General features: G+C 39.7%; 1 protein-coding gene across 1 annotated transcript; it reads right to left on the bottom strand.

The window, feature by feature from the left end:
• Positions 1 to 599: 599 nt before the first annotated feature.
• Positions 600 to 21,290, bottom strand: tacr3a (tachykinin receptor 3a). The gene is made up of 5 exons (XM_028403818.1): positions 20,501 to 21,290; positions 17,026 to 17,214; positions 16,080 to 16,230; positions 3,270 to 3,466; positions 600 to 2,076 (listed from the first exon to the last, which is right to left on the bottom strand). The coding sequence occupies exons 1-5, from the start codon at positions 20,866 to 20,868 to the stop codon at positions 1,743 to 1,745; spliced, it is 1,239 nt and encodes a 412-aa protein (XP_028259619.1). The 5' UTR covers positions 20,869 to 21,290; the 3' UTR covers positions 600 to 1,742.
• Between the last annotated feature and the right edge of the window lie 4,296 nt (positions 21,291 to 25,586).

The raw sequence follows: 25,586 nt of genomic DNA, 5'->3' as shown, positions 1-25,586 counted from the left end.
TATTTATTTATTTTAGGGGGGGGGGGGGGTGAACTGTCCCTTTAATGGAGATTATAGTAATAATTTTCAACCTGAGTCTTTCTTTTTTTGTATCAAAACAGTGAGAGAAGAGAGCTTAATGTGAACTAAAATGTATAAAAAAAGTATGTGTTATGTAATAAAAATTATTGCATGATCAAAGATAGAACAAGAGAAAGACTCAGGCTGAAATTAACGTCTTCCTTTAGAGACACAGCAACACAACAATATAATTATTACATAACAGAGAGAGGCACACATTGTGCTTTACATTCAAACAAACACATTTACACAGAGCTACACGTACATGGCCACATACAAAATACTGAGCCAACTTCAATAAAATAATCAGACGGTAGACAAAAATACGAGTTTCTTTCACATTCATAAGTAAATACTTTCATTTAGTCTCCTCACATTCAAAACTGTTGGTAACCATAGGCCTAATTAGGAACATTTATAATTATGTAAGATTCTATTTTCAATATTATGTAATAATAATAATAATAAAATGTCTGTAATATATATATATATATATATATATATATATATATATATATATATATATATATATATATATATATATGTAATGTATTATTTAGAACCATACAGATGCACCTTTAATGCATTATGCTTAACATGTTTTGATGTAACAGCATCACCTGTGACTATTTACAGTAAAGGTTTTCTCACCCTTACAGTAGCAGTGGTCATGTCTGTTTTTTTGCTGTGTGCTGAATCAGAGGGGTCACTCTGTTCCTGTGGTATTGTTTATATAATCCTACTTGTCACAGCATGGTTCCACTTTGTAACTGTAAACCCAACATGGCACAGGTTAGCTTGTGTTATGTGCGCACACACACTGGGAGTTAAATTAGGATGCAACACAGGAACAGCCGCCGCAGCAGCAGCAGCAGCAGCAGCAGCACTTTGCTGTCCTGCTGTCTGATGATTTGCTGCAGAAAGGCGTTTGAATCTGAAGCACACTGTGCAACTTTTTTTCTTTTTTACTTGCCTTAATGGTCATGTAAAAAAAAGCGACACTGACACATCAGTTCCTACTTGACTAATTTGCCTTCTGTAGCCCGTTCGTTGACATGCTGCAACTACATACTGGGTTTCACCTCTGGAATTTTGCCAATCATCAGGAAATGTTCCTTAACAACAGTTACATAACTGAATGTCAAACTCAGAGCCACAAATGGAGCCAAACAGAGTTCAATCAGTAGCTGTTCCATTGGTGACTCTGCAGCTGCTCCCCCCCCTCTGGCTTCAGGGTGAACCCGAGTCCATCCTTTGCATTGTGTCAATGTTGCAGTTATTATGGATGGAAATTTGAACTACGCTATACTTACATACTTACAATCAATGTATTACAGTGTTTTGGCAGCTTGTGTGTATTGTGAGTATTTTAACAGTGAATCTTAAAGCAGGACTGATTAATGTCAAGCAAATAAACACTCTGACTGTGTTTACATGCAAATCACAATCAGAGCTGTGTGTCAGCGTGAGGAAGAAAAGACTTCCACCAGTGTTTCATGGACACAGAGAGAGCTTGAATGGAGAAGAGTTACACTCCTCTTCCTGCAACCGTGACTGTGTCTGTGTTTATACAATGCTTCTATGTCTACGCTATGAGAACACCATGTGCACAGTTTGTATGTACAGTGTATCATAAACTCTACATGAAAATATTCAATCGTGCATGTCTGCACGAGCGCTCTTCAGGAAAACTCCCCTGGTTTAGCATTTGGAGCGCCTCCATTTTGCATTTTAGGCCCACCGTTGTTGCATCTGGTGAACTCTGTGTGGCGAGACGTCATGTAGCTTTTCTTTCTAGAGGACAGGGAGTGCTTCCTCGCAGAGCCACCTCCGGCCCCGCCATCGCCATCTGCAGGATCGTAAACCACCACCATGGTGGTATCCATTCGAGACAGCATGTACGTGCTGCTCTGACGCGTTGGGTGCAGCCGCGTGGAGCGTAGCTCCAGCTCGTCGTAGCTGGACACTTTAATGAAAGGACACCAACGAAAGGCTCGCTTGAAGCCAGCTCGAAATCTGGAGACAAGAGGAGCAGAGGAAGAGTTAGCAGGCTTGTGGCTGAATAGAAAAACATATCAGTAAAGTTTAGTTTAGTTTTTAAGTTTATTTGTGTCATGGTATCTTTTTTAGGCAGCAGTTCTTGCTTGAAGCAGAGTAACTGGACTTGTTAGTTCCTTGAAGATGTTTCGGTGAACCTCAATTCAGAATTGAAGAACTGTGGAGGTGCTCAGGGCTGTCCAAACCACAAACAGATCAACCGGTAACTTATCTTTGCCTTTTTGCTCAGCCCTCTTTTTACCACAACAGACATGCAACTGAAGCGAGGCATCTGGACTTGTTGAGTTTTCTTGAAGTTTCCTTGAAGACTGATAAAGCTGCTTGGAGAAGCAACTAAACATCTTTAGGAAAACTCTACTCTAAGTGCAGATGCCTCGCTTCAACCCTTTGAATGACGTGGATCACTGAGAATCTTCATAACAGACGTGTATGCAGACGAGGGTGGTGGCCATCATTTACAAAAAGCAGGGGTGTGATCCCCTGATTCCCAAACCAGACCCATCCTGCCCCTTGGCTTCACCAAAAATTTCTGTTCATTAAAATTACAAAAAGGACAACAGTGATGGAGTCCAACCTCCACCGGACGAGTCCCACTTGTTGCTGGAAATGAGTACCACTGTAGTAGGACTGAATGGCCCTGGGTACCCCCCACAGAATATCGCAAGGGACATGATGGAACTCCTTCTCCAAATCTACTAAACACATCAACATATGACTCAATCATTTCATTTTATACATACTCCCCAAAATGTGTGAGTCAGCATGCTGATGCATTTCTAACACCATGGACTCCAAGAAAAATGACACACAGATGGTGTTCTAGTAAGAAAACATTTCAAATTCTTAAAAACACAGGCTGCAGCTATTTCAGACTCAGGAGGAATCACTGACACAGCGCTACAGCCCAGTCTGTAACTAGCTGGCTGTGCTTTTTCCAGACCCATTTCATGGAGAGAATCTTCTGGGAGTAAACAGGCATCACTAGCCAGGCTAAGACGTACTTTGTTATTTAAGAAGGGCAATGACTCCAAATCATTGACTCATTTCCTGTCAGCAGACTGCATCCAAATTGTAGTAATAATAGAAAACGTGGTCTTTTCTCTCATACAGTAACAACCAACACTTGACGGTTCATCAGTGATGTTACACACCTGCTGTTCAAGCAGCAGTAGATGATGGGGTTGTACATGGTGGAGCTCATCGCCAGCCACAGCACTGACAGGTAAACCTGCTGGATGTACTTCCACTTGTTCAGATGCTTGTTGAGACCAGTCACAATGAAGTAGATGTGATACGGCAGCCAGCAGAGAGCAAAGGTCACCACTACGATGATCATCATCTTCACCACCTGCAGCAGAGAGAGAGACAAGTATGAGATGATGATCACATCCTTAGAACAACAGCAGTGTGGAAAATTACACAGGAGCTGCAACCCAACAATCACTGGTCCTGAAAAATGACAAGTGTTTGCTGGAAAGCATAGGCTAGCTTCAGACCATTTCTAAATGACAGCATCTTGGTAGCAGGGCAGATACATTAGTGTTACACTATAATAGAAAGGAGGACACTATGATCTGATATTAAGACCGCATCTGATCTGAAATTGGCACTTCCAGGAAGGTGAAACTTGTCCATCCAGAGCCTGAAACAAACCATGATCCTCCCATGCATCGGAGGTGATCTTGTATTATAGTTAAAATATAATTCTACTATATGATTAAGAGAATAGAAATAAAGGCACAGTCTGTCTATACATCAGCAATAAATGAATTTTAACAATAGTACAGAAAACAATTGTATATGACAGAATTTCCTCCATAGCTCCAAATATTATGTACAACATATGCACATTTATGTAGTAAATAGAATAAAGAGAATATGAATAAGCAATACATACACATTTACACTCATAGATGTATACATTGCTTGCTGTCATGTTTGTTCTCTGTAATGTGTGATGTCTGTGCATGTTTGTTCTTCTCTCGCTCTCGCTCTCTCCTTCATCCTCTCTGTCCTGTCTACCTCCTTCTCCTCCTCTACCCAACCTACAGTCAGCAGCAAGGGTTAACCTTATAAGAAGGTTTTTTTCCTGTTAAAAGGGAGTTTTTCTTGCCACTGTTACCACTGTTGCCACTTAAGGGGGTTCAGGCTCTGGGTTTCTGTAAAGCACCTAGAGACAATTCTGATTGTAAAAAGTGCTATATAATAAAACTTTACTGTGTAAAGACCGCTGTGTTATCCTGGTACATATAGTTAATTGTGTTTCCAGTGACCAAACATTTCTAATTTTCATCTTTCATTAGAAAGATTTTCTCACATTAGAGGCTGGACAGTGACCGCTAACAGAGACACTACCAGAAACAAAACAGACATCAGCGAGTCCCTCCTGAAATCTAAACAGAAGTCTTGGCACTCTTTGTTTTGAGTGGATGTTCCAAAGACATTTATAACATAACACAAGTCAAGGCTGTAAACTGAGCTAGATGGCTGCTAAACAGCAGTGAGGCATTAAGTCGGGATTTTTCTCTGTCCACAGAGTGGACGTTAAGTGAAGGCTCCAAGTGAAGGACTGCGTGAGCAGTGTTAATGTTTCCATCACTTGTGATGCTATTACAGGTATTTATGGGGCCTGATTCTGTGTTTGAATTTAAAAGTGTATGCACTCTATCACTTGATCAGCTGATTCTTATGACAAATAACAAAATAAAGAAAGTCTTTGTCGTTTGTCTTTTCTTTGCTTTTCTCCCACTTTACACACTTTATGTGTTTTTGAGAAAATAAAACTCAAGGTTTTCAAATCTTGTATTTGTTGTGGACTACTTTAAGCAGCGTATGAATACACAACCAATCATGTTAATAAAAAGACATGCTGTGTTATAGTGAGAGAACAATGGAAGTCTATGACTCAGAGGATTAGGCCATCAGGGGTTGGCTACAAAGGCTGTATCATTTTAATGTGACAGAACAAAGTGCTGGAAATCATGTTGCACTTCTTAGTTTCTTATTAATTTGCTCCTCTAAAAGGGGAAACTGACACACTATTATGATAAATTACATGCTTAAAACATGTAAATAAAGTAGAGGAAGAGAGACATTGTTCTAAGTGCTCTAAAGTTTTGTTTAAACAGTCCATATTTGGACTTCAGTGTACTTCCATACAAATTGTATACACACAGAATAGTTTATGTAGAGCTGGGCTCCAAAATATGTAAAGCATGCACCAGCTTTAACACAATGCCTTTGACTCGGAGTACTGGATTCATCCAATGATGAGTCTAGAACCTGCAAACATTCAGGGAGCCCTCTAACCAAAAATAATAACAAATATTTAAATAAATAACATTTATATTATAATCAAATTATAAAAAGAAACTACATTTAAAGTATTTAAATCACTGGGAGGTTGTAGAGGATTGCTGTAGTTGGTCAGCCTTTTGGGGCCCCAAGCTGTTGCCTGCATTGTGTGCACCCAAGCAGTGCTGCATACTGTACACAAATCACATTTATGATTCTTGACACGAACAGCAGATTTTTTCAACAACAACACAACATTGGAAACGGTGTCCTTTAAGTCAATGCTGCTGGACTATATCCTCTTAATGGTAATTTCAAAACAAATAGTAAGCTTTTGAAAACACATTTCTAGTATCGTTAAATGGTGATGTAAAAAAACATCTTAATGCTTTTTAAATAAATGACAAGCATCAGTATCAGTCAAATGAGGAACAAGTATTTATGTTGTCACTGAAGACAAATGGAAGTGTAGCTACTGAGAATAAACATGAGGTTTTAGGCTGAATCAGCAACACAGAAATAGCAATTATGTTAATATATTTATGCACATGTGGTCGATAGGCAGCCTAATCTGAAGGCAAGACAAATCAGTATAAGGACAAATCTAGTTATGAGTGATTTCTGTGACACCAACACATTATGGATACTAAAGGAAAAAAGATCGACAGAAATGAAAAGGAGTTTAAATCAACTAACATTACAACAGAACAGTAACTGGTTAGTTCAAGAATCAAAGGTTGCTGGGTTCACCGCAGAATTAGAAAAAACAGAATTTTGCTGTTTACAATAATTCATGTATCCATCAACACATACAAATTTATGTTGCTGAATAAAAAAAAATGAGTGGCAGGTGCACTTTATACTAAAAGGGTCTGATGTAATAGTCTGTGCTATATGAATGAAAAGTACAAATAAACTGTATCAGCGATTTATTCCCTGCCATCTTATATTCAAAGCTCTGAATATTCTGGCAAAATGACTACTGCACAGTCCATGACCCCCCCAGGTCAGTTGGCGTTGGCCTTTCAAAAATATCAAGAATGGTCTCTAAAAACTGAAACAGCACCAGGTTGTCTTATACGCTTCTGTGAGCAGGAACTGCCTGCCAGAGCATCTGAAAGGCACTCTGTCAATGCCTCGTCTTCCAAACATGAAGTCTTTTTATTAGCAGTGAATTTATTATCTTTTTGTGAGATTATGAACGGAATTTCATAGTGTGGGGAAAAATCGACCAAAGATAATAAAACAATATTTTGTTTTCTCCACAGGGTCAAACAATGTTTACTGCCAAATATGCTTTGTTTGATAAACAGCTCCAGGAATATTACATCAATCATGCACAGTGGTGTGTTTTCTTGTTGATTTGATGTGCTAAAAAGGACAAATTGAAAATGACAAATTTGGTGTCCTTGCAGTTTAAAATAATCAACTTTTTTTAAATAAAACTTCTGATGGTTGAGGAACTTCAGGGTAACTTCAATATTAGGAATGATCCATCCATCTTCAACTGGGGTCATGGTAGCAACAGCCTCATGGTTTCCACCCAGTTGGCAGTGCATGGCGCATCTCTATATGGAGGTGGCCAGGGGGCATCTTAACCACCTGGCTGGGAACCACCTCATCTGGTACCTCTCAACAAGGAGGAGTGGTAAGTCTCCTCTAAATCCCTCCTGGATTTTGATGCTTGTACCCCTGTTTCCTAACCTAATTCCATTGCTGATCATCACACAAACTGTCAAATGAGTACAGAAGGATGTCATCATCTGCAGAAAACAGAGACGTGACCTCCTCGCCATGGCAACACCTGAAGAAAGGACTAACAAACCAGGGACACGTTGCAGCCCTGGTTCTTTGTCTTGAGTCCAGGGCCCTGCAAGCTGCATGAGGGCTGTTGGCACTAAGCAAGACAAAAAACACTACTAATAATAAAGGTATCCACATGATCTGAGAACTTTCTCTGAAAAATTCAACCATTTATTTGTCCCTCTGCTCAGAAGGACAGAACATATTGAAATAATAGTTCTTCTATATGAAGTATTTCTACCTTGTGACTCAGCTGAGCACGATTATTCTGTAGAAGTAATTTTCTATGCGTAACACTTTGATCTACGTTCTTGATCCTAAGGTGGTATGAAACATTTTCCTCCTGTGTAGTGATGTCAAAGGAAGACCTGCTGTACAGAATGAGCTGCAGAGCACAAACAGATCTTTCATTTTCTTTAATTTCCTGTTCTGTGCTTTGTGGTTTTAGATGTATGCCTGTATGTATGTACCGAGGTCAGATAAATGATTTTATTTCAGCAGAGGTCATTCTCCAGGTTACAAGACCGAGAACATCAACTGCAAATGCACTATTTAATAACTTATGGCTAAAATATCACAAGGACATTAAAGAGGTGTCCTAAAGGAGGGTTTTTTTAAATTTGTATGTAATGTGGGCAGTTTGTCCTGCAGACACTCTAGATTAAATAAAAGAAAATGAAAGGCCGGGAAGCCTTTCATAAACAATAAACAACCCAGTGTAACTTATGCAAATGTGTGCAAAGATACAAAACACAGACTTAAGAAGAGTTCTTTATCATTGTTGACAGCACAACCAAATAATACAATAAGATGCATGCACTCAAGAATACATACTGGAAAGCATTGAAAGTAGCAGAGACAGCAACAGAAATGTTTGCAGGGACATTAAAGAGTGACGGACCTGGCTAGGAAATTCACTTCTGAAGTCTGCAACTTGTCAGCGGTGTTGGAAACGAGCTGAAAGTTTCATTGGTTTATTTTTAACATCCTAGTCACATTTTTTCGTTGACTTTTGCTTATTATTAATAAGGCCAATTCAAAATAAAAAAAATATGGTTCCTGGAAACATTTCTGTCATTTGTGTACTTGCAGAGTTTTGTGTGTCTAGACTTTCTGTCTGTGGTTGTGACTATTTAGGATTGCGCTTCATTATTTGGATGTGTTGTAAGTGATGAATGAAGATTGGTCTATTATTATACATACATGCAATCACAATTTGCATGTATGCCCAGTGAGCCTTAGGGTGGTTTCCTGTCAGGTTGGTCATGACAGAGCACAGAGAATAAAAGATGAGGGAAGGACTATATATGAATTTACATATGCATCTGTGTAGAGCTCAAAGGGACAATGTCATATTTCTTTGTACCACTTTGATGTTTCATGATTGCTGCTACAAAGGGAAGAATGATAAAAACACACAAAGGGGGGGAAATCATCTAACCAGAATAATGGTCACCAGAGAGGCCTATTGAAAGTGAATGTTTTGCAGAGCAGAAGTACTGAGGAGCATTTTTCTGTGAGACCTTCTGGTTAAATTAACATGATTCTGGAATGAAATTATGTGGAGAAGAAAAAAAGGTAAAACAGGCAACAAGCCCAAACATTTAAGATTAGGATTAAGATTTACTTTATAAATCCCTGGGGAAATTAAGTCTACTTTAAGTAGTAGTAGAATGACAGGAATTATTCGGCAGTGTGGGAAATGGCTTTTCTGTACATGATAAGATTGATATTTGTCTGAAGCCAACAGTGGGTTAGTGTGGAGGAATACATAGCATGGCTCTATTCCAGCAAAATCAAATTATCAACACCTCTCCGCTGTCGAATCCATGTGTCACTTCTTTTTGATTTAATCTGTACTGTACTGAAAAAAAAATGACAAGTTGTAATTTTTTTTTCTGTTACGTGCTACTTTCTGTCTGACCTGGAGCTTTTGTTGGTTGCCTGGTAACCTTCCCGACTCAAGGAACTTACTGTGCCTGGCCAAGAATCTCTCTATATATAATTATAAAGTCTGTGAACTGCATTAGTGCAGCCAACTTATCACAGCAGCGAATTCTCCACATACTGTGTATCCGGTGCAGCATTTAAAATATGTCTGCTGCTCTAGTCATTCTAAAGGCATGCATTCCACCACACACTGCTGCTCATAGTGTTTCAAAAGACGCAATCCCATGCAAGCATCCACCAACAGGGGGAGATTCCCCACCCCCTGCTGCACTAAACAAGCGCCACACACCATAGATTAATGAATTTATTCCTCAACACTGGCTGAGACTATTCATTTCTTGATTAGTGGAGCTCCTCGGGGCTGATGCTATACTCCTTTACAAATCAAGGGTTATACTGTATGTGCAGACACTGGACAGGAAACAATGCACACAACGAATCCTCATGCATGTGTTAGAAGACAGGTTGACTGCCAATGAATCCCAGATTCACTGTGAGCAAGTAGTAGCAACTTGTAAGGCTGAAAAACATGGTAAAAGTCTCAAAAACAGCAGTTCTATAAGTGGCCACTTGAGACTGTCTCTCCCTGAAAGTGATTCAATATCCATACACAAGACACAACACAAGATGATAGGTGGTTGCCATCTCCTAGCTCCTCTCTAGCTCTATAAATTGACGTAATTATTTGTGTTCTTTGCTCAAAAACACACAGCAAAAAGAAAATTCAGTCTTATTGTGATTCCTTCAAATATCACTTGAGGAACAGAAGTGAAACCAAATAAATCATCAGCCAAGAGGATCCTCTGCCACGATTTACCAGCTCAGTTCACTGCAGTTTGTCTAAAGAAATTTGCTACCAAGTGTTTTTTTGCCTTTTTTTTCTTTTGTTGCTACGTTGATGCTTTTTAGCCATTATGCTAAATTTGCTAAATGCTGATTTTCTTTCAACAACAGGAGGCTGGCAGCTTTGCAGGGTGGAAGATCTCTGGAAAAAAGATTTAATCAGCGTTCGGGCACATTGTATTGACACGTTTTTCTACACAGAAGACACCAACATATCTTTAACCAGGAGGGACAACTGCAAGCAATCGCCTCACCCCTGCTGTTACTATCATCTTGTTGTCTGAGGGTAGAATCTCAAGTGTTTGTATTCAGTCCAACTTTTTAACCACAGAGGGGTCAATCTACGCTCAATTGACCCGTCGTAATCTAAAGACTATTTCACCTCAATGGCACAACACAGGAAAAAGTGCACACAAAGGACACTTTCTGACATTTTCTGACTAAATGTCAAGGTGCGTACAGGATTGTGGGATTTATTTGCTCGCAGGAGGAGAAAAAGCAGAAAATGCTTCAGTGACACACGTTTATATCAGCTTTAAAACAGTATTTAGTATCCACAGTCAGCCTTCTATATGAATCACTTCTGAACTGAACAGTAGGAAACAAATAGGAACAGACAAGAGAATGTAGTGCACTGGCCATCATTTGCTGTTCAAATGAAATGCTAAAGATACTCACATTTTTAATTGCATGCATTGGATATTGAGTTTCACTGCTAACGAGCAAAACAATCACAGCCTGGGTAGCGCAGTTGGTAGAGCATCAGACTTTTAGTCTGAGGATTCAGGGTTCAATTCCCTGTTCAGGTGTGTCCCTCTCCTGAATCCTGCCCACACACACACACACACATCAATTAAGTGTATATCTATTGGTTTTGCTATAATTTGATTCGTGAAGATATTGTGGCAAAAACTGTCTAAATGAAGTAAGTGAAGCATGACACAGATTCAATGAAAACCAAAAGGTGAGTAAAGAAATAGAAAGAACAGCTGGTGTCTTTCTTTCTTTCACAAACAATGAAGAATAAAAAATGTTTCATTTAAGCATGACTTTCACCTGCAGGAAGTTCTTTTGTGAGGCTGTGAAAATGGCGGATTCAATTGTTTTGTTTTTGACAATCTGTGGTGAGAGGCTGTAACTGTAGCCACAGAACGTAAAGCCACTCAAAAGAAAGAAGCCAATTATGGCTGAGTTAATCATCCTTAAAGCCCCATCTACACACACACATACGCTGAGAGACACACTCACAAGGTGAAAACAACACCAGTCACACTGTAACAAGCCTTAACCCAGACAGGTCTATTGACAGCTATCTATCCAGTTGGGATTAGAAGACTCTCGCATAGACTACGGCTTAACACAACTGTACTTCATCTCTGGAAAAATCTGATTTTGTGGAGGTAATCCATTCCAATCCCCCCCCCCCCCACACACACACACACACAAACACAAACAGTACTTCAGACAGAAGTACTTCAGACAACAGTGTCTACGACACAAGTCGAACACAGAGAATCTTTAAGAGCTGTATGGCAGTCTTAGGATAGGTCATTGGTGCTGAACGTCAGACTGACATCTGGAACACACAGCCCGCTGGCATGAACTTATAATAAAGCACATGTGGCGTGTGGGAGAGTGGACTAACTCAAAACAATGCAAGTGTAAATCTCTCTTACAATAAATATGATTATAAAGGATTCAAAGGTGGAGACCTGTTGTTTTCTGTCATCACACAAACCTGTGATGATCTGTGTAATGTTGAGAAATAATCACTCACTGAGTTATTTATCTACAACATCTTTCTATCACAGAGAGGCAGGTTGTACGTACTGGACCATCACAACACTCCTGTCAATTCCTGTGAGATGCAATTTCCAGGACTTGTTACAAACCATTTACAATTCTGTACACACTCAAGGGCTACACTTGGTTGTACAAGAGGGTTCTAGGTAATCAAGTGGCTCCAGCCACAACTGACTGAAATGTGAGTAAAGCATTAATGTACAGACAATCAGGTTACCATCTCTGCTGCTGCAGCTCCTCATCTGTCTAAAGTTTTGCTACACCTGGAAACCTTTAAAGCACAGCTATTAATGTGAAAGTTAAAACTTCTAATTATTTTTTCTCTCAAAGAGATCATTTCCAAATGCACCTGAAATCTGGTTCATGCTCTAAGCATCTAATAAAAAGCATCTAATAAAGATTATGCACACACATCACTTCCTTCCTGGAGCACTTCTGGCTACATTCGTACTCGACTCTGATCCCCAAAACTTGCCAAAGAAGCAGTGGGCCATGAACACAGACATGTGGCTGAAAAACGGGTTTGCTGACATTCATACAGTATGTACCTGATATCAACGCTGGGAAAATACCTTGAAACTAAAAAATAAAAAGTACGTCTTCACAAAAAAAACTAACTTTTGTTTATAAATGCGATTAGAAAAATGTCATCAAAACAGGATGAGAGGTTTGGTAAAGATCATCTCAAAATATACGAATTCTTAACATACACATTTTACAACAAAAAATCCACAACTGTCGCCATTTCTGAATCCCTGCCTCCATGAACACGTGAAGATGCAACAACATTGCTGTCTATTACTGATAAATAAATATCTTATTTCCATTTTTGTACAGGAAATATGAAAGGTGCAAAATTAAATAGATGAGTCATCAATACAGCATTTAACTAAACATTAACCCATTATTGTCAGGTCAGACTGCTGGATTCAAGTTGTTTTGGTGGACTGACTTCTGTAAAATGATGACCTCTCTAGATTTGTAGAGTTAGTCACATAACAGTTCCTCCCCTTTTTTAGATGTGTGTGATTTTTTAACGCAGGAAGCTACCTGCCACTGAAAGCGGTGTGGCATAAGGAAACTGTTTTAGATGAAAAGGTTTGAAAAAAAAATATGTAATTAAAGACAAAGCTCTGTTCTAATGCTACACAGGTTAAATAGAGCAATGTGAAAATGAAGATAAAGTGATAGCATACGACTGCTGAAATAAACTTCAAGAACACATTCAAAGCTAGTTTTAGGCAGCTAATCAATGTCTATTGTGCAGTGAACTGACAAAACACTGGTGTCAGCTGTACTTGAAAGAAGCTGAACAGATTCATACAGCGTCATTTGAGCATGCTGCTCTGTGGACATGGTATTCATAAACTGGCTTGAATGTGGCATTAAACCATCACAATGAATGAGCCATAGTTCTGAACATTAATGATGAATGATTAACCTCCTCTTCTTTAAAATGGGTTGAAAACAGTCTGTATTCTTTGTTAAATGAAATACGAGCTTGTAATTAAAGGACAAAAAAGATTAATCGTAAATATTTGAACAACAGCATTCAAAGAACTGTAAATTGTAGTTCAGGTCAACACAGAGACCTTTTTTATGTGTTTTACTGAATAAGCTCAATGAGCTGGAAATCTTTTTTTTGTATGTTTTTCCAGGACACTGGGATGCAGCAAAAAGCTTTTGCAAAATGCTTCGGACTGTGGCCTCTGGCTGTTCTCTACTTTCTCTAACCTGCTCTGACCACAGCCTGTGAGCACTAAACTCTAAACTTGCGTGACATTCATCGGCTCCAAAGAAGACACATTATCATGAAACCAGCCATTGAGGACATGAGACTGGATGCTGAACATGCTTCATGGCTAATACCCTGCTCAAATGTAAGTAAGCAAATGGGTAAAACCCATGTAACAAACAAACAAAAACGCATTTTCTCCAATTGATCACTCACTTATACAGAAGACAGAGAAATAATAAAAATCCTAGTGAGGCCGAAAGGTGGACACATGCAAAAACATCAATCCTGTGGGGGAGAATATCAGCAGTGCTCAATGAAATCATGAGCAATTTAAAACCGCAATGTTTTATATTTTAAGAACAACGAATGGACAGATATGAACGTTGAAGCACATCATTTAGCATCACCTCATGACCAAGCCTTTAATGCTGACACAGTGAAGTGTGTTAATCAATAACACATTATTTCCACTAACAACCAGAACATTGAACAAATTATTTGGCATTTTTACTAGATGCAGTGACCAGCAGGTCTATGATGGCACCTGTATTATTAGCTGTTTGCAGAAATGTTTTTGATTGTTATCATACCATTGAATGGGTGTTGTCATTGCACATCATCACATAGGGGCTTATAGGAAAGACAAAAGGATGGAAAGGATGTGTGTTGTCTTGTATGAACATGTGCAGTAGAAATCAGCACTGTTTCATAAATGATCTTAATAAATGTTTTTATTATTAAGATTCAATTTACTAAATTAATTGATTGGATGTGAGCTTCATAACAGTTTCCATGGCAACAGTCAGTTCTCCAGAAATAACAGAACACCTCAATTGTTGAACCAGAATTGTGTATTAAGTGATAAAGACGATTTAATAGCAGCAGAATAAATGATGGGGGGGATGAGGTTACTGTCCTGAAACTTGACTACTAAGTATGTACCAGCACCACACCGTATATTTAAAGGTGATAACAAAATGTTTCTTTAGAATAAGGTGGTAGAAGCATACATATTACTATAATAAACTCGCACTTTACTCTAAATATTTAACACCCTGTTTAATATTAACTTTAATGGACACAATGATGAATATACTCGTATCAGTAAAGGCGTTCTTGAGCTCATATAATGTTGCTGTAGGGTAAGAAAAGAAAATGTTTGAGAATACTTGAATTATTGAATAGGGGATAGTTAGGAATACAAATCTATTAAACATAAAAATCCTAAAGCAATCCTTGACACAGTGTTATTGCTGCTATCTGTGTACCTAGCAGTGATGGTGCAGAAAGTGCTGTGATTTATGACTTGTGCATGTTTTCTCACATTGTATTAGCTACTTTCACAGTAAAGACAAAGAGAAACAGATTTCTTTAAGATAAATTCTAAGGCCTTGTTTTTGGATGCACCTGCCAAGTGCAAAGTCATATTGCCTGAAGACACTGCTGGTTTTCAGAGCTTGTTGCTGTCAGGATGCATATACAAGCACTTGACTGACAGTAATTGTCAGAAAGGTTGTGTTGTGTGGAATCATGGTTTCATGCCCATATAGCAAGCAAATGTAGCACACCTCTGCCTTTATCTGGAACTGATGTAATGGATGTGAGCCTCTAGTGGCCCAAATACAAAATAGCAAATGTGGCTCAAAATTCCCAAACTTAATGTGAATGTGTAATGAGTCTATAATGGCCCAGATATGGGCCAGTTGCATTTTTTAAAATTTTTTGTTTGACTTCGACAGACATGTGGCAAAGATGTGGCAAATGTGGATCACTGGAGTGACGATATTTCACGCCATAAGTGGGCCGGATAAGAGCATTTAATTGAGCCAGATTTGGGCCCCACTAATTTTGCTATCTGGAAACAGTGTAATACTGAGCGCAGTCGTTGCCTTTGTTCACCACATTTTGCTAATGTCTTCACTTATAAGCATAGCCGTGCCTTTAAATTGTTGAGCCCAGTTAATTAGGAAATGACTGAGCTATTTTCCACACCAAGTATTTGTAACAATTAATCCCCCTGTGTTCTTTGTAGTGTAGCTGAGAAAAATCCTATTTAAGGTTTCTTTGTAGTGCTGCTATGGCGCATCAGTTAATCAAGACAATCCAGTGATTAAACACACAACATGCAGTGGAGTTTAAATTAAATGTATAAAATATGAATATACCCTATATTACATACTTTTAACTGTGTAAAACATTACCAAAAAGGCAGTTAATTCCCATCGCTTCTATGTTTGTTACATTAATTTTAATTGTTATATTTGAACCAGCATAACAGCATATGATCATAAAACACAAAATACACAAAGCAGGCCACAGGATTAGATTTAGTGGTGGTCTGGGAGTCCCTCTATTAGACAGTTATATATTCAATAAGGATGATCTGGAGCCACAGGCTTCTCAAAGCAAGAACATTACAGATTATTCCCGGCTCTGTGGTTTTCAACAATCATCATGTTCACAGATACAAATTGGATGACCCCAGGTCATATCTCAATTATTACTGCACCGTTTCCCCCCTTTAGCTTACCTTTCTTTTAGCCCGCAGCTGTCCATGATAGTTATCAGATGAGTCTCCAGGGATCTCACCTCCCCACAGCGTCACACCCACGATGGTGTAAGTGATGCCCATCACCACTAAGGGCAGCACATAGACCAGAACTGTGACTATGATATGATACCTGGGAAAACAACAGAGAATTGCAATGTTAGTTACAATGCAACCTGAGACCCCAGCACCCCTAGCCAGATTCTGTATACAGATCACTAATACCCAGGTGACTATGGCCACATCCACACAGAGACAAAGTCGTTTTCTTTTTTCTGTAAAGACGGCATCGTTTCAGTTTTGTGTGTCCACACGTATCCACACAGAACCACTGAAAATGCTGTAGTACATATGCCAGGCCTGTGAGCAGCGCTGTAACGTTGCCACAGAAACATGTCAAATTTTTGCAGATACACCTGCATGCTCGTCTCCATTAGGACAGGGCCTATATCTGAACTTAGACGAAGCAGCAGCTTCTAGGGTTGACAAATTAGGTACCAAAGATTAGTTACTTGAAACTAGTTCCAAAAGCAGTTCATTATAATCAGAGAAAACTTAGCATGAAGTTGATATTTTAGTCCTTAAAAAAGGAATGTGTCCATATTTCTCTGGCTGCATCTCTATGTGTTCATGGGTGTTCATCAATCAGTGTTCTTTGTAAAATGTGTTTGTTATACATTTTTTTATTTTAAGAATATCACTACCCTTACCCTGTTTTTAATATCCAACATTAACCAGTAGAAGTAATATTTTATGCCAAATCCAGCTGTGATTAAACACAAAACATCTTGCGGTGCCAGGGAGAGTCAAACCCTGACCTGGTAATTGTAAGTCTGCCACACTGCAAGCACCCCCTCACCCCTTTTTCAAACTACTTTCGTACATCAAATTTTTGTTTTTCACTTAAAAGCCTGTAAGTATTTCTCACATGAAGGGGTCGTCTGCCATGCGGGGCCAGGCCACGTAGCAGAGAGTCCTGCGGGGCAGAGTTTTGATGGTGGAGAAGTAGCAGAGAGGAAAGGCCAGGACCACAGCCAGGCTCCAGATACAGATGATCACTCCTGTGGTGGCCTTCGCTGACAGACGAGGCTTCAGAGGGTGGATGATGGCCATGTACCTGTAAGGAAGGAGGGTGTTCACAGTTAAACGGCAAACGCATCAATTTATCATTTTCATGTTACATGTAAATTATTCATTTCCTGGTCTGAGAACCAGCGGAATCAATGACTTGATTTAATGAATGGCATTATAATTATGGCCTGCACAAATCCAATTACACCGTAATGTTTGTTTTTTCTAGGGTAACTGATGGATTGAAAAAATAAAAAAATAAAAAATGTGATGAGACATTTTTTGACTAACACACCGAAACACTGAAAACTGCAGGAGATTATGAAGCGCATGAATCCAGCTCAGAATGCGACATGATTTTCAAATGCTTATCACACAGGCTTAGGGCTGCTAATTCAATCTTCATAAGCTGGTAAAAACAAAAGAAAAGAAATAAAACTGCCCTTCATCCTGTCACGTCAATGGCTGGAACTCTGCAGGGGACAACAACAAAGAGAGCCCATCTAGTAATTGCTTGGAACCTACATCACTGCTTCACACTGGCCCTTGTTAAATGTTCAATCAAGTATGTGCCGCAGTAACAGTTATTTAAGAGTCAACAAGCTTGCACAATAGTGGCTGTTCTAATAGACATGTTGCTGCTGAACAATAACCACAATGGAAGACCAGTAACACTTGAATGAGCTCAATAGGATTACACACACACACACACACACACACACACACACACACACTGCAGGAACACACTATAGATGCACAATCCACGATACATTAAAAACCCTGGCAAGCTGTCAAGTTTTAAGCCACACAGGAAAGCATACTGTTTGAAAACCCTGTCACAATACTGTGACTTTTCCAAATAAACACTCACTTTATCACCACCTGGTGTTTAGTGGAGATTACCTTCCAGCGAAAAGTAGCCAAACATTATGTGCGCAGCTAAATGTCAAGTGTTGGCTCGAAGGTTCTGAGAGTAGAGGGAGATGTTTAGTGTCTCAGACAACCTCACTTCACACTATCACAAAATTACTTAATAATGTTAATTACCATGACCGCTGCATTTGTTTTTCAGCTTTATCTGTGCTTAAAGAACATTTATTTCTCTTTAATCACGACTAATTCTTTTTCTATTATATACAAAGAGTCTAGATTCAAGTGGGATTTTGAATAAACTGCGTCTGAATCCAACTAGAGAAACCCACCACCAATCAAAGAAACCAGGCATGTGACACAGGCAGAGCGACAACCAGACTAGTATCAACAAAAGGAATCCAAAATGGTGCACAGTGGAGTAAGTACGCTGGTGAATGGCTAAGGTTTGTACCAAGTGGACCTGGCTGTGAACGGGAGGGATTCTATACCCACTTCATAGGGAGTGAATGGGCAGGCTGAACAGATGTCACAGCTAATGTTTCTTTATTATTAGTTTACATCAAGTATACTGCTGCATATTTAGTTTTGCTAGATGCTTCCATTTAGTCATATACCACAGCCCTGTTTCCTGCTTGTCTCACTGTGATGCTAATTTTCCATCATAGGTAGATCGAGCTGCTAACCACTGTGGCTGTGAAATGAAGCCTTTGTGCAAGTGTTAAAAACTGCGTCATCCCTGGGGTATGTCTACAAATCCAAGTAAATCCTTATGTAACTATAACTATATGAACAATTCCAATTTATATAAATGTGAGTGTGGTGTTAGATTCCTGTCTCCATCTCTTTTCCTGTATTTAGGTCTTAAGGTGTGCTGTGACGTTGCTAACATGGCAACAGTTAGAGCCTCCAGCTCAAACAGAAAACTAAGGCTGATGTAAATGACAGTTTTAAAGATGGGTGAACTGAAGTATATTTGTGCATTTCATGATGTTAGAAAATTAGTAGGCTTATACAATAGTATAATTTATTATAACTTATTTTGAGAGCAAAATATAAAAACCTATTAATTATACAGTGTGGAATATCATTAAAAACTTACAACTAATGTTTAACACAGAAACCTGGGCTTCTGTTGCTGCAGTGCCCAAGGAAACATGCTCGGCAGCTAAGAGTCAGCAGGAAGGACAAATTCACAGATGATCACGAACTGTGGCCTCATGCCATTTCAAAACATCAGAGCGGAGACAGCACCATACTGGGGTTACAAAAAGCATGACCGGAGGTTACATCTACATCATACAGGTCACGCTGATGTTCTCTTCCTCTGTGCACAGTTGACAAAATTGAATGGACACTGTAGGCCAAAAATACAAAATGCATTGAAGTTATTGTAGAAGAGCCAAAAATGAGCACAGCCTGAGGAAATGCTCTGTTCCAGTTGTGTGTCAAGGAGAAGTACTGGAGGAGGAAAACACCTCGCACTATATCAGAACACACTCTGACACTTGTCCACGCCGTGCACACAAACACACTCTGCACTTGCTTGCAGCTTTTTTTTTCTTTCATTATGTTCGGCCTGTGGGTGCTTCCCTCATCATCAGCTTAATCCCTTTCTTCAAACATCATGACGTATGACGGCCCACTGATCAGAATCAAAGCAGGGCTGCCAGTGCTGCCTGCATTCACACATTACTGCGACACAGCAAAGAGAAGTAGCCTACATTAAGGGGAAAAATGTGTAAAGGGGGGAAAAACAATGCATAGTGTCAGAGCATGTCGCAGGAAGCAGGAGAGTCAGAGCGTGTAAAAGCATGGAGGAAAGGGTGATCTCTTTTTTTAGGGTGTTGGCACACATAAGAGTCATTCACTGCAGCACACACTCTGCAAAACAACAGCTTCCCTTAATGAATCACTGGCAGCGAAACGTAAACATAAATCTGTGGAATAGGCCTATATTCGTTGATATGGCAGTCACCCTGCTGAGCAGCCGCCTTTTCCAATAATGCAAATCATTAACAAGTAATTTCTTCTCCACTGGTAGCTTTAACCAGCAGTGATGGTGGTGGAGAGGGGAGGAGGGGCGGGGAGGGATAATGATTAAATAAAGTGGAGACAAAGCCTGAGAGGTGAACAGAGGGATTTGAATTAAACTGCATTTAAGTGACTTTCTTATGAGGTGAGCAGGTTAATTACACACACCTTAACAACTGAAGAGCAGTTTGTCTTTGAGGAAGATATTACACTACAAGAGGATTCAATATTCTACCACTGCTAGTGGAAACCAGCACAGGAAAGAAGCACAATCAACAAAAATGTCATATAGATTAAACTATTCATGTACAGCAGATGTACAGATTTATTATAGAGATGATTTGAAATGTCTTCAGTTAAAAGTACAATTAACTTCACACATAGATGATGACTTGGGTGAGCTGTGCTGAGGCACTGGTTACACTCACCTGTCCACAGCAATAGCAGTCATTGAGTAGATGCTTGCAAACACGGATGTGACCGGGAAGAAGTTGTGAAATTTGCAGTAGGCTTCTCCAAAGTACCACTCCCCGTGGGCAGCGTAGATAAAGTTTATCAAAGTGTTGAAAGCGGCCATCGACGCGTCCGAAAACGCCAAGTTTAGCAGAAAGTAGTTTGTCACCGTCCTCATGCGTTTGTGGGCAAGAATGATCCATATCACTATGAGGTTTCCAAACACCGCCACTGCCAGCACGGAGCTGTACGCAACCGACCAGAGAGCGATGCGCCATGGCGGCTGCACAAACTGGTTGGTGTGGTTCGTCGTTAGGTTGGATCCGTTATGTGGAGCTGCCATCCTTTTCCTCCTTTTTGCTGTTTTTTTTCCCACTACTCTGATTTACCTACAGAAGAAGCGCAAAGCTGGTGTGTCGGGAGAGGAATTGCGTATTTGCGCCATAACGCGCAGGATAAACACGTCTGCGCGCGAGTCCTCTTCCAGGATCTGTTACCACCTCTTAGGTTTTAAGTATAAAATTAGTAAAACGCAGTGAAACTGCGGATCTAACAAGTACCTTGCTCCACGGCGCCTGTTAAATGTGGTGTGAGTGCACACAGCTTCTCCTGCACCAGCAACAGGCAGAGCGCCGCGCGCACCCAGTGGCACAGACAGAGATTGATTGATACTTGTGGCTGCTGTTTGAAACTTCATGAATGACAAATGGTCGGCGCTGTCTCACTTATATACAACCAGTCAGTGCACATCACTGCATACCGTTATCTTCCATAAGCTGTTAGATGATCATGTGTCAGCATTTCAAGGGAGCCATAGAGAGGATATTGAAATATTACAGACTCTTACACACACACACAGACACCTTTCAGCTAGGGTTAGAGAGACTTCAGTGCTATGTCTTCATGCTCAAATGTTGTGTGACTCATCATTTTGGGTGTATCTGTCTTTGAAGCTTCTTTTATTAAGGTCTTAAATCAGCCTCACAGCATAGCAGAGAGGATGGGAAACAGTGTTGTATCACCCTGCTGGTAGGATGTGATGGCTGTGACTCTCCTCTAGTACTGTCAGACCAGAATTCACAACTAACACAGTGAAGCTCCCTCTAGACATCCAACTGTTCACATCGGATAAACCTCCTTCATCTGCTCACATAGCCATTAGTGCAATGGTAACCTCTGCATGGGTTACGTTTACATCTCTTCCATGGCTGATCAAATCCAATCAGTTCAGTAAAGCTTTTCTACAGACAGCAATTTCTCTCACTGTATGGTGGCAGCTGCCTGCAGTCATTTTATTCTTTGAAACACCACACTTGTGGTTTCCTCTCCACAGGGAAGGTTCATTTTACAGCCAGGTGGATTTTCCTTCACACCATAACTTTTAACTCTGTTTTATATCAGCACTTTTTAAATAATAATGGATCGGATACACAATTATTTCAACATGAGAGGACCACCATGAGGCATTTTTTTCACTGTGCCGCACACAAGCCCTGGCTCTCCTGTGGCGTCATGCAGATGCATTTATACTTTGGCATAACAAACAGAGGCTTTCATACTTTATGACATTTGTGCATTTCCAGAGATAGACAGATGCATAAAAAAGCTGCAAAGGTTAACAGGTCTCACATTGTCATGTTAAACAGTGCAGACTTATTCTCATTAAAGTTGTCTCTGCTTTCTAAGACTGTCATTATCTTTGAGTTACGGAAAATGAAAAGGAGAAGCAGGAGTAGTGCAGGAGCAGCACCTGTAATTAAAAAAAATCACTGAATCGTAACAAATATTAAACTGATTGATGTTGCAGTGATTATAAAACAAGGACTTCTCTGTCTTAGAGTACGTGTTTGCAATGCTGCATGCTAATGCTGATTTAAATTCAAACCAGACATGCACGATTTTGAAGTTTTGTCCCTCAGGATATGGAAATACTGACAAAATTGCAACAGTAATGCACACTCTGCTGTTATGAAATACATTTTTATACACTGATATTCATAATGTGAATATTGATATGGTGTTGGCATATGTGATAAGTACGTATATCTTGTGAATGTTTTATGAAAGAGATTAGCTCATTAAATAAACTATTTACTCGAATAAATTAGCAGTATTTAAGCATAAAGGGCCCCAGTAGGAAGTGTACTTCAGCTCTTTTTTGGCTGATGTGCCAACATGGCTCCAATGATCCAGTCCATCTACTCTGAGCTCTGTAAACACGTTCTTCCCATAACCATTGAGATCTTATGGATTGTGAGTCTTCACAGTCACTTCAGGTCAAATGGTCTAACCCAAGTACCAGATAACAGAAATCATCAGAACAGATGATGGGAAAAAAGAGGCTGTGGTATCACAGAGTGTGGCTTCTATAATGATGCAACTATAAGAGACATTAAGAGGAGCTAGTGGAAGCCTCCTTGGATCTCCTTCAAGGGAGAAGGACTAACTCTTGACAAGATATAGCTAGGCTTGAAAATTCCTGCTCCCCCTTTTTGCCTCTGCCCCCCGATAGACTAAGTGGTTTAGAGAATGGATGGATAACTGCTTTTAGCATGTTGGTACTGATGGAGCTACAGCCCCTCACATCATCTGGCAGGCTGTTCCATTGATCCGTGGCTGTTACAGGCAAAGCTGATTGGCTAAATGTAGTGCAGCAAAATGGTGTGACACAATCTGATTCTGGAGGATCTAACAGGATGCACTGTGCAGATGGAAACAAAGTCACACAAGATAGATAGATAGATAGATAGATAGATAGATAGATAGATAGATAGATAGATAGATAGATAGATAGATAGATAGATAGATAGATAGATAGATAGATAGATAAATAAATACAAATACATACTAAAAATACATGTGACGTACACTAATCTATCAATGAGAACAGAAACCCATGCTGAATAAGATTCTTCATTTGCATGTGATGCATACCACAGTCCGGTCTTGACCCCTGCCTGATCCGTGCTCTGATCATGTGGAGACTGGCTGCTTAATGAGGTGCTGGGGGGTCATTGCCTGACCGTGGCTTCGCTATGTGTGTGTCGCATTGTAGGTTGTCGGTTCATTATTTATTCTGACATAAAATGTCACTTTTTGCTCATCCTTTATAGCATGCTTCTTGTAAAATTATCAGGGCAGCAGATGTGTAACTTCAGCTGCCGTCGTCACCGTCCCCTTTTCACAGCTGTGGTGCGTCAGGACTAGAGTCAGAGCTCGGGGCAATTTGCTTTGATCAATGCAAAACGTAACCAGGGATGGCAATTTATTTACTAATGAAAAGGCATTTGTCCTCAATTATTACTCAATTTGTTCCCACCTTCAGGTGTCAACAGCTGAGAATGACATACTTGATAACAGAGCTTTATTTTGCTGTTTATGTGCAGAGTGAGTTATTGTTGATGGACAACTGACTGTCACACGCTAATTAATACAATGTTATCACTGGACATGTTTGTACCACTGTCTCAGCTAAAACTAACCTACATGTATCTGCATGTGTCAGTGTGTCTGGTGCTAGTAAAAAAACATGACATGCTGATATATATATATTTTTTTTTAAGTTACAGATTCTCAGTAACCACTTTTCCCTCATAATCACACTTTTCCCCTCACACTGTGTGTTCTGACCAGTGCCTGAGGTAATTGGATTGGTGACATATTGACAGTTCTGTCAATACAGCTCCACTAAATGAGAGACAGGAGCAAAACCTTCATTTACTGGTGTTAAAAAAAGGGAAGATAAAGCCCTCTTAACCAGGCAGTAAGTGTTCTTATTGTATCTTGTTCTGAGTATAAATGGATGATGGTATTTTGCTATTTGAATCTGATGATCTGGTCTTAACAAGGTTTCTACAGTGGCCCAGAGAGCTTATTGCACTGCAGCTTCAGAAAATGTATGCAAATAGACATAGTAGTAGACATAGCCATAAAGGCCTGATGGTATATAATACTAATATAAAACTAAAAAATCTCATTCTCATTTCCACTAATCATTTGCAGACTTCAGTAACTTTGATCATCAGGTAGAATCATGCAAGTTTTAACTGAACAAATATGTGTTTGTTTCCTTTGGGTCAAACAGGATCTATACAGAAATCGGCCACTTGTACTGACACTGGTGAGACCCGCTGGGAATCGACAACATTAGACAAGCGGAACACATTCTCCTACATCTTTGAAGACGTATAGACTGCGGAGCTCTGATCGTCTTCAAAAGAGTCACTCTCACTCAATGCTTCAACTACGTGGATGTCACCCATTGGTCAAAGTCAAAACACGAGAAATGGAAGCCTTCACATGATACATCAAAGCAGCCGACATCAAAATAATTTTTACTCAAGGCCATGTCAGAGGGATTATTCTGGCCTTCGCGGGACTGTGCGCTTCATGACAGAAGCCTCAAGACTGAAGTGTGCAGAAAGCACAGATCAATATTTACAATTTGATCCTCACCATCCACTGGAGCACACGCTGTTGGGTTATCAGAGCCTCTATGTATCCCAACCTTTATTGCGCAGTCATGCTGCCAGACCAACACAATGCAGCGCTGACACAAAAATTCGTTCACTCATCCAACTCTAGGGGGTATTAAATTGTTCTGCCTGTCCCTAAACGTTGCTGGCATAGATGAACTAAGACAAATGATTTACTGTAAATTAATAATAATAATTATCAGACTAATTAAGTGAAACTGGATAATTTCCCACAGCCCACCTGATGATCTCTAACGGCACACTGGATGGAAAACAATGCTCTATGCCATCTGGCTCAGTGTGTGCCCACATGAGCTGAGGGGAAGGAGCACAAACAGATCAGGGAAGCACGTAAAACTCATGGTTTATCCAGTCTGTCAAACACACACACACACACACACACACACACACACACACACACACAAGAAACACAGATGACAAGAGAGAAGAAAATAACAAAACAAAAAACCACAAAGGCTCAACAGCGTTCACACTGAGAACAAAATCATTGTATAACATCTGTTAAAAAAATAAAGCCCTTCTGACAACTGACAACATTTATCTTTTACACTTAGAAATACTACAC

Source organism: Parambassis ranga, chromosome 1 (genome assembly GCF_900634625.1).
Source record: "Parambassis ranga chromosome 1, fParRan2.1, whole genome shotgun sequence".
Taxonomy (NCBI): Eukaryota; Metazoa; Chordata; class Actinopteri; family Ambassidae; genus Parambassis; species Parambassis ranga.
This window is presented reverse-complemented; position numbering and strand designations above follow the sequence as displayed.